We start from the raw sequence: 10865 nt of genomic DNA on the forward strand, positions 1-10865 counted from the left end.
TGTGAGTGAGGTAGAGGAGTTTAAATTTAGTTCTGCAGTGGATGGGCAGCCAATGCAGCGACTGGCATAATGCAGAGGCGTCTGAATAACGACTGGATAGAAAAATGAGTCTAGCTGCTGCATTTAGTATGGATTGGAGTGGAGCGAGTCTAGTGCGGGGGAGGCCAATGAGTAGCGAGTTGCAGTAGTCGAGCCGGGAGTGGATGAGCGCAACCACGAGCGTCTTTAGCGTGTCCGTGGTTAGGAACGGACATATTTTAGCAATATTTCTGAGGTGCATGTGGCATGTTTGGGCCAGAGATTGGATATGGGGGGCAAAGGAGAGGTCAGAGTCCAGTGTGACCCCAAGGCATCGGGCATGCCGTCTGGGGGTTATGATAGTGCCAGACACTGGAATGGAGATGTTGAGGGGAGGTCGGTTAGAAGGTGGAAAGACAAGGAGGTCAGTTTTAGAGAGGTTTAGTTTGAGAAACAGGGAGGACATAGTGTTAAAGACAGTGGACAGACAGTCTGTGATATTTTGGAGGAATGGGCCAGAGATCTCACGAGAGGAGGTGTATAGTTGGGTGTCGTCAGCATAGAGATGGTATTGGAGGCCGAATCTGTGGATGGTTTGTCCAATTGGGGCAGTATAGATAGAGAAAAGAAGGGGACCAAGGACTGAGCCCTGAGGTACCCCGACAGCGAGAGGAAGTGGAGCAGAGATAGAACCAGCAAAGTAAACACTGAAAGAGCGGTCAGAGAGGTAGGAGGAGAACCAGGAGAGAGCAGTATCCTTTAGACCAATAGAGTGGAGCATAGTGAGAAGGAGATTATGGTCGACAGTGTCAAATGCAGCAGACAGGTCAAGGAGGATTAGTAGGGAGTAATCACCTCTCGACTTTGCAGTCATCAGGTCATTTGTTACTTTTGTAAGGGCAGTTTCGGTCGAGTGTAGAGAGCGGAAGCCAGACTGGAGGGGGTCGAGGAGTGAGTTGTCAGAGAGGAAGCGAGTAAGGCGGGAGTAGACCAGGCGTTCCAGTAATTTGGAGATAAATGGGAGGTTTGAGACGGGTCGGTAGTTGGCAGCATTAGTCGGGTCCAGGGTTGGTTTTTTAAGCAGAGGGGATATAATGGAGTGTTTGAATGAGGAGGGAAAAGTGCCAGAGGTTAGGGAGAGGTTGCAGATTGTGGTAAGGTGAGTAATGAGAGCTGGGGAAAGGGAGCGGAGGAGATGAGAGGGGAGAGGGTCGCTAGCGCAGGTGGTAGGGCGGGCAGCGGAAAGGAGCCTGGAGACTTCTTCCTCTGTCGTTGGTTCTAACGTAGATAGTGAGTAGGTGCTGGGTGCAGTGCTGATGAAGCTGGGATCAGGGCTAACCATGCAGCTTTCAGAGATTTCTTTTCGAATGTGGTCGATTTTTTTTCTTTGAAATAGGCAGCTAGTTCTCCAGCAGTCAGGTCTGTCGCAGGGGCCTGTTCCTTGGGGCTGAGGAGGGAGTGAAAGGTCTCAAAGAGTTGTTTGGGGTTGTGGGATAGTGAGGAGACAAGGGAGGTGAAATAAACTTGTTTGGCATGGTGAAGGGCTAGGTTATACGTTTTAAGCATGAATTTGAAGTGGGGGAAGTCTGCCGGCAGCTTTGACTTTCTCCACAGCCGCTCGGCGCACCTAGAGCACCGCCGGATGATGCGCGTTTGGGACGTGAGTCAAGGTTGCCGTGGTCTGCGTTTGACGGCTCGCGTCACGGGTGGTGCCACATCATCCAGGGCACGGCTGAGGGTGGTGTGGTAGTATTCAGCTGCCAGGTTAGGGCAGGGGAGGCGAGAGATAGGCGATAGGGAGGACTGAATAGTTTCGGCAAACTGTTTAGTGCGGACAGACTGGAGGTTCCTAGAGGTGCGATAGATAGGAGGGTCAGGAGAGATGCTAGGGTGCCTGATGGAGAAAGAGAGAAGGTTGTGATCTGAGAGTGGAAGTGGGGAGTTAGTAAAGTGAGAAGCAGAGCAGAGACGGAGGAAAACTAAATTGAGAGTGTTACCATCTCTGAGTGGGGGAATCAGAGATTAGTGATAAGCCAAGGGAGGAGGTAAGTGTTAAAATCCGGGAGGCAGATGAGGAGCTAGAGTCGTTAGTAGGAATGTTGAAATCACCAAGGATACTTATCCACATGTCCGTCGTTAAGTGGACCTTCCCAGTGACTGCATTGGTGAGGGCACGGTTAATGTTGCGGGAGACGTGCTGGTGTAGGGTGGGGAGGGCGCACTGGGAAAAATAGTGGCGACTAGGGACCGAGTAGCACGGGACCATTGCCATTATGATTTTGAAAGCCTCCGTTTCCACAAGCCTGTACGGCAGCATCTCTAGTCTGATTTAATTTGGCAATGTGCACATTTAAAGCTTGTGCATTCGCTCCAACGCTTGTGTTAGCGATAGCTGAATGCTCAGCTGAGAGACATTGCTGGATGGAGTGCAGGACCGTGGAGGTGAGGGTGTGGGTGCAGTCCGGAAGGCGCTCATGCCTGCGTCCTGGAAGGGGGATTGGATCTCTGTGCCAGGTTGTGGCACAGGGGAAGAGGTTGGGATTGGACCTGGAGGCGGTGAATGGCCTTCGTCCCACCTTGTGGAATGCTTGGCCATCATATGCCTGCGTATGCTGGTGGTGGTGAGGCTGGTTGTGGTGGCTCTCTGGCTGATCTTGGTGCGGCACAGCTTGCACACCACTGTTCGTCGGTCGTTTACGCTCTCACTAAAAAACATCCACACCTTTTGAACACCTAGCCCTCTGCATGGAGGCTTGCCGCGAGGGGGTGCTGTGGGAAACAGTTGGGGGATTCTTTGCTCTGCCCCTGCCTCTCCCCCTGACCACCCCTCTGCCTCTTCTAACCTGTCCTGCTGCTGCACTTGCCTCCCCCTTTGAATCCCTGTCTTCAGTAGGCTTAGCAAGCCAGGTGGGGTCAGTCACCTCATCATCCATCAGCTATACCTCCGAATTCTCTGTGCACTCCTCCCTCCGATTTCCTGCCCTTACTACTACCTCAACGACAGACAACTGTGTCTCATCATCCTCATCGGTTGCCGCAAGTCCCCAGCCTCATCACCCGGACTCAGGGAACTTTCCAAATGTTGGGCATCGGTCACGACAAACTCCTCAGGTTAAAGAAGAACCATTTTTTCCCACTCGGGGAAGGGACCCGAGAACAGTTCCTGGTAGTCTGCCTTCTCAGAATCTGTCATTTACCTGGAGTGACAAGGCTGGGAGGAAGGAGGAGCAGCCAGAGGATTCAGAGTTGCAGTCCCTAGGCTGGGAGTAGTGGACTGCATAGAAGACTGGGGGGTCGATTCATTGCTGGACGCATTTTCTGCCATCCACGACAGGACCTCATCGCACTACTCTGCTTCTAATAAAGCTCTACCACGCAGACCCCCAAATTGTGATATGAATCTGGGGAGCATATGGACTTGGCACTCTCCTAATCCCTCAGCAGCCGACTGTGATTCACCCCGCCCTGGACCTCGGCCTGTGCCCACACCCTCACTTGGACGACCACAGCCACATCCTCGACCCTTACCCCTCATCATGTGGGATTAAGGATTGAGCAGGGCCCAAATACATTTCCCCACTGTACAGCGATGACAACTGTGGCTAATTCACCACACACAGAGACTTGTAGATAGCGGAGGCTCTATGCTATGACTGGAAAAAATTTAACTGCTGTCTTGCGCTGATACCTAGGGGTCATTTACCGCTCACAGAGACTTGTAAATAAGAGAGGCTGTATGGAGTGGGAGAAAACTCTAAAGCCAGTGGATAGTGCTGCTAACTGCGGCTACCTCAACGCCCCCAAGGAAAGGGTATTGTGCGACGCTCTGCACAGGGGCAGAAAACTATATAGCCAGTGGATAGTGCTGATAACTGTGGCTACTTCACCGCACTCAAGGAAAGGGTATTGTGAAACGCTCTGCACAGGGGCAGAAAGCTATACAGCTAGTGGACAGTGCTAATAACTGCGGCTACTTCACCCAATACAGAGAATGGTATCTGTGAAATGCTGTTCTGCAGTGGCCCAGGAAATATTTGCATACTATTTAGCGATGAGACCTCTGCCTAATGCCCTGCACACACAGTACGGTCTAGCTGAAGTGGTCTGCAGTGGCCCAGGAAATATCAGCATACTATTTAGCGATGAGACTTCTGCCTAATGCACTGCACACACAGAACGGTATAGCTGAAATGTTTTGCACAGGCCTAGATGCTTAAAAAAAATGGTGCTCCCAGCCAGCCACAACAGTAATGCACACGATGAGGAGTAGCCCTAAGGAGGACCGTTGGGGTTCTTGAAGAGAGGATCCTACTCTAACACTTTTCCTATATCAGCATCAGCACTTTCCCTAACCTCTGCAAGCATGCGTCTGAGGCGAGCCGCGGGCGGGACCAGTTTAAATACTCCGCGGTCACCTGATCCCGCCAGCCACTCATTGCTGTTGGCGGGCAGAGGTCTGGCACGTTACAGCAGGAAGTGGTAATGCCTTCCCCACATGTTTATTGGCCAGAAAATGGCGCTAAACATGTGGGGAAGGGAAATACTCGAACGAGTATCAAGCTCGGACGAGTGTGCTCGCTCATCTCTATTTAGCAACACTGCCCAGGGAGTTTTATGTATATTGCAGTATTTTGCAGCACTAATCTTCATCAGAAGGAGTGTTGCCCGTGTCTTCCTCCCAGCGTGAGATATACGGCAGTTGTGTCTGGTAAGAGGAGTTGACCAGTCTACAGTATATTTGGGGGATGAGGCCTGTAGCTTGTGGGCGTCTTAGGGAAAAGATTTCAAGAGCGGTTAAAGTCAGGGGATTGTTTGTGTTCTTGTACGTCAGAGGATGGGAAGTCAAAGTCTTTTTGGAGGGTGGGGAATGGAGTGATTATTTCTAACGATAGTAGATGATATATTTTTGTGAGATCTCTGTCTATCCAAACTTTAAATGATTAGGAAGAGTTATTGCAGGAGGAAATAGAGAATATGGTAGAATGGGCAAATGGGGAGACATTAAGCCTCCTAAAGTATTTGATATAGTACCAGATTTTAAGAGGATGTTTTGTTATCGGGTTAGTGATGAGGGGTCTATTTATCGGTGGGTTCTACAAGATGGATTCTATAGTGAGAGGAAGGACCTCTGTGGCCTCTATGGATGACCGACCAGAGGGGAGTATTCGAAGTGGAGGGAAGTAGAATCAATTGAGCCACCTGGGCTGCTTCATAGCATTTTAATAGATTTTGGACTTGCAGTCTTTCCCTCAGTCTAGTTCTATACAGACATGGTAATTTCGCGAGAGGTCAACTCTCTCTTCAAAGGGAGACTCCTATTTATATAAGAGGAGACAAGCCTATGGAGTGAAATTCCCAAAGTATATTCACCTGTGGCTAAAGCAACCAGAAATACCTACCTTTCGTTTGAGGAATCCTCTCAACTACCGGAACCTATGGACAAAAAAGCCGATCTATTACTTAGGAGATCATGGGAAGCCACATCTACCCTGATAGAGCCTGATGTTGTAGCCACATCCGTGGCCAGAACTATGTTTCTCAGGCTCACAAGACTGGAGGACAGTCTAAAACAAAGAACCTCCAGGGAAGAGAGATGAAAGAGTATCCCTTTACTTAAAAAAGTGACCGGTTTCTTGGCAGATGCATCTGTAGAATCCCTCTGGATTGCTACAAGAAATGCAAGTCTGATTAATGCCTCTAGGAGGGCCTTATGGGTGAAAGCATGGAGAGAGCAGATCCAACGTCCAAAACCATCTATGCACCATTCCCTTTGGGGTGAATATTTGTTTTTGTTTCTGAACTAAATAAAATCCTGGAAAAAGCTGGAAAACAGAAGAGATTACCCAGAGAGTTTAGGCCAAGAGACCCTCTTCCTCCATGCAGACCTGGCTACCCACGGAGACAGACCAGAGGGAAAGAACATGGCAGATGGTCTTATCCTAAGGAAAGGAAAGGTAAAAACCCTGTACTACCATTCCCACTTCAAATATCCTCTGAAGTCAAACAGCCAGTGGGGGGCAGATGGCTCCTTTACTATGGGAATATCTGATTTCTGATAATGCATGGGTACTGCCAATAATCCAGCAGGGTTATAGGATAACATTTTACTCACTACCAGCTTGGAGATCTGTGATTACAACTAATCAGCCCATAGATTTCCAGCAAGAAATACAACAAGGGGTGAAGGAGCTCTTACACAGAGGTGCAGTAGAGCCAGTTCCTCTTGGTGAACAGGGAAAGGTTACTATTCAAAAATATTTATAGTTACCAAGCCCAACGGGTCCTGAAGAATAATAACACATCTTAGACGTCTCCTAAATATATTACAGTTCGGAGATGTAAAATGGAAACCATTAAATCTACTATATCTCTGATAAAGCTAAACAGCATCTTACGTACCTTAGATTAAAGGGTGCTTACTGCCGTAAACCAGTCCATCAAACTAACCAAAAATACATTAGGCTTGCAGTTCAAATGGACACAGTCGTTCACCATTTTCAGTTTGTCTGTCGGCCTTTTGGTCGGCGATGGCCCCACATTTATTTTCTAAAATAATGATAGAGCCAATAGCTCACCTCAGAGCTCAAAGGGTTAATATTGTCCCATACCTGGATGAAATGTTAATTATTGCAGATGATAAACCTACCATGTTAACTGATCTGACCCAGACGATAGAGCTTTTGTCAGGTCTGGGGTGGATAATAAATTAAAGAAAATCAAATCCGGACTTTTGACACAGGATTTGGGACTGCCCACAGATCCGGTCATACTGGAACGAAGTCACAAACTTGCTTTCCCCGATCCTGGACGTCCCGGTTCCCATCACTCCAGAAATCTGCCTCTTTGGCGTCCTCGACGCATAACATTGGCACCACTATGATAGAATCTTCTTGCGGGGAGTATTATTCCTAGCCAGAAAGGTTATTGCGATACGCTGGATGGACCCAAGAGGTCCGACTCTGACAATGTGGAGAAAGATTACCAACTCAACCATACCGTACAACAACCTGATATATAAAGCACGCAAATGCCAGGACAAATTCCAAAAGGTATGGGGCCAGTGGTGTGACTCGTCGCTAACCCTCTTCCCCAGCAACCTCTCACCCTAGTCATATCGGCGTTACAAAGGCGGCAACGTTATCCTGAAAATACAGACTGATCAAGCCCTATATTGGTTTACCTACCCAAAACACCTCACCTCTACGTCCCTTCTATGAACCCACTATTGGATGCTTCCCCATTACTCCTCTACTCCCCCAATCCTCTCTTCCTCTCCTATCCACCGATGAGAGTATTGTATAGAACAATTACTATATATCTTATAGATGCCTGATCTCGAAACTTTATGAATGTCTATGTACTGCAGTTGTTATGTTGTACAAGCTGTTTACTTGTCAATAAAACGAGTTTAAAAAAAGAAAATCAAGTCTGACCCTGGACACTGAAGAAGTATTCCTTGGGGTACTGCTGGATACAGGTTCAGGCTCATCATCTGCATACATAACCATGGTGCGTGGGCTCTAGCACATTCTAGGCCCCTCCAAAGGGAGGTTCTGTCCAAGTGGGACAGGAGGCAGATATCCATAGGAAAAAAATGTTATTAGGTTATCCCCCCTAACTAAGAGGTCATTGACCTGGTGGCCTCTATCCAATAACCTGAGCAAAGAAATACAGTGGCATGAGGATCCTTTTGGTTTAGCTAATGACCGATGCAAGTGAATCGGGTTCGGGGACTCAAGTAGGACAAACAGTTTTACAGGGGTCCTGGCCTCCTCTCATTAGTTCCCAGTCTACCCCCCCCCCAATAAAATATTCACCAGTACCATGAAGAGTCTGGACTCTACTACATCACTGCAGTGATCTGAACAGCTCATCGTTAAGATGATAAGTGAGCACGCTCGGATAAGGCAGTTACTCAATCCTATGCAGACGGCCGCGCGAAATCTCATGCGGCAAACAAATCGCGGCATGCTTTATTTCTGTGCGGGGCTTCAAGGTACAAAAAACCCTCTCCCCACCCCCTCCTTAATATCTACATATATTGTGCATTATACCCCCATGTCCCTATATTAGTGTTGGCCACAGATGTTCTCCTAAGAGTGTCTCTGCTGAAGATACCCCCATAACAGCGTGTCGGCTGCAGATGTTTACTCTGTTAAACGTTTTTGCACACCATTTGGTTTGAAATATTTTTTTCTTACTTCCAACTAAAACTTAGGTGCCTCTTATGGTCTGAAAAATATGGTATATTGTTCAAACATAGTAAAAATCTGTTTACTTCTTAGCACGTGACTGTATTGGGAGCTCCGAGGGATGTCTGATATCTGCACACTGTAAAGCAGAAGATTGTGGTATCACACAAGATGCATATGAAGAACCCGCCATTATCCCAGATATCCCATCAGCTCTTCACAGCAAAGATCCATCATCTGATCCTCTTATACAGGTCCCATCTTCTCATCCATCACAGACTGGTAAACAGGTGAAAAGTCACAGGAGGAAGGCTAAACATCAAGGAGATCCTACAGGGGAGAAGCCTTTTTCCTGTTCAGAATGTGGGAAATGTTTTAAATTGAAACCATATCTTGTTTCACATCAGAGAATTCACACAGGAGAGAAGCCATTTTCATGTTCAGAATGTGGGAAATGTTTTAATCAGAAAACACATCTTGTTTCACATCAGAGAATTCACACAGGAGAGAAGCCTTTTTCCTGTTCAGAATGTGGAAAATGTTTTAAATGGAAATCATATGTTGTTGAACATAAGAGAATTCACACAGGGGAGAAGCCATTTTCGTGTACAGAATGTGGGAAATGTTTTAATCAGAAAACACATCTTGTTTCACATCAGAGAATTCACACAGGAGAGAAGCCATTTTCATGTTCAGAATGTGGGAAATATTTTAAATGGAAATCAGAGCTTGTTTCACATCAGAGAATTCACACAGGAGAGAAACCATTTTCATGTTCAGAATGTGAGAAATGTTTTACTCAGAAATCATGTCTTGTTAGTCATCAGAGAATTCACACAGGAGAGAAGCCATTTTCATGTTCAGAATGTGGGAAATGTTTTAATCGGAAATCACTTCTTGTTTTACATCAGAGAATTCACAAAGCAGATAAGCCTTTTTCCTGTTCAGAATGTGGAAAATGTTTTAAATGGAAATCATATGTTGTTGAACATAAGAGAATTCACACAGGGGAGAAGCCATTTTCGTGTACAGAATGTGGGAAATGTTTTAATCAGAAAACACATCTTGTTTCACATCAGAGAATTCACACAGGAGAGAAGCCATTTTCATGTACAGAATGTGGGAAATGTTTTAAATGGAAATCACTTCTTGTTTCACATCAAAGAACTCACACAGGGGAGAAGCCATTTTCATGTTCAGAATGTGGGAAATGTTTTAAATGGAAATCATATGTTGTTGAACATAAGAGAATTCACACAGGGGAGAAGCCATTTTCGTGTACAGAATGTGGGAAATGTTTTCATCAGAAACCACATCTTGTTTCACATCAGAGAATTCACACAGGAGAGAAGCCATTTTCATGTACAGAATGTGGGAAATGTTTTGCTGCGAAAGCAGCTCTTGTTACACACCAATATATTCACACAGGGGAGAAGCCATTTTAATGTTCAGAATGTGGGAAATGTTTTGCCCAGCAAAGAAGTGTCTTTAGGCATCAGGGAATTCACACGGGAAAGTAGCATTCTTTTCTTCTGCAAACTAGTTTTATTGACAAATAGTACAAAATATTTGTATTCTGTAACTGTGTGTCATTCTGATTTTAATGCTGTGTTTCTGAAAATATAGTATCTTAAGACTGCTTGTGTAGAATTATGAGTGACTTTGGGGAGCTCTGACTTCTGAAAGTTACTAATGAGCACCTGCTTGGATGCTTTGTTGGACTTAGTGGATCTACTATTATTAAAAATAGACAATTGTTGAAAATCCCAGATATACATAAGAATACACGTGACAAACTCTAAAACTGGGATTTTCTCGGAATACATAACTATTACTGTCCTCCTGCTGTTTTACCCTGTACAATGCTAGTTTTGAATTTGTAACAGTTTATAATTGTTCATTTTAGAGCTAATTGATTCTTTATATGCCAAGAATTCCTGTTGTTTTGGTAAACTTGTCGCCCCTTGCATAATTATTATTTTTGATAGGCAAGTTTGCTAATGAAAAGACAGATCTATATGTTCTGATGGGTTTATGTGAAAGATGACGTGGGGTCACCATGATGCTATATTCTTTGTAAATTCCTGACATTTAATTCTGAGATGACAGGTGTCTCTGCAATTATTGATAAATCCCCCATTTCTTGTTTTCTTTTTCTGTACTAAAGATGTATTTAGTCTTTTAACTAATAAATCCTAAATGGTGGTAAGGCCAGAATTCTTTCTCTGTCTCTTTCTCTCATATGTGTGTGTGTGTATGTATGTATGTATGTATGTGTGTGTATATATAGATATATATATATTTATTGTGGCCAGCCGGGGTCTACTTGCCTGCGGATCGCTAACTTCCGGACCGGAATGGGCACCAGCTGTGTAGAAACACTCTCTCTGGAGACATGGATGTTCTTTAAACCTGGCTCCTGCCAGTCTTTATTCACAGCACAAACAACGTAAACGGAGTCCATATATCGTACTTCAGTAAAACATAAAGTCCATATACTCACCCCACCTGGGTGTTGAGGTTAGGGTGGTCAACCCTATCAACCTCCTGCCTTCCTGGTCTGCACCAGACCCTGGGGCTAGCAGTCCTCCCAGCTCCACTGAGCTGTCTCTCTGGCCCTCCCAGCCCACATCTTCCTGGGTGTAGCAGGAATGT

General features: G+C 45.8%; 1 protein-coding gene across 1 annotated transcript in view; it reads left to right on the top strand.

Annotated features, from left to right (window-relative positions):
- LOC136629003 (zinc finger protein 83-like) overlaps positions 1–10432 on the top strand; it is a 47071-nt gene extending 36639 nt beyond the window's left edge. Inside the window, exon 7 of the mRNA XM_066605105.1 lies at positions 8304–10432. Coding sequence (XP_066461202.1) covers positions 8304–9655 — 1352 coding nt within the window. The 3' untranslated portion in view covers positions 9656–10432. The remainder of the gene's footprint in view (positions 1–8303) is intronic.
- The last annotated feature ends 433 nt before the right edge of the window (positions 10433–10865 follow it).

This window comes from Eleutherodactylus coqui, chromosome 5 (genome assembly GCF_035609145.1).
Source record: "Eleutherodactylus coqui strain aEleCoq1 chromosome 5, aEleCoq1.hap1, whole genome shotgun sequence".
NCBI classification, from domain to species: Eukaryota; Metazoa; Chordata; class Amphibia; order Anura; family Eleutherodactylidae; genus Eleutherodactylus; species Eleutherodactylus coqui.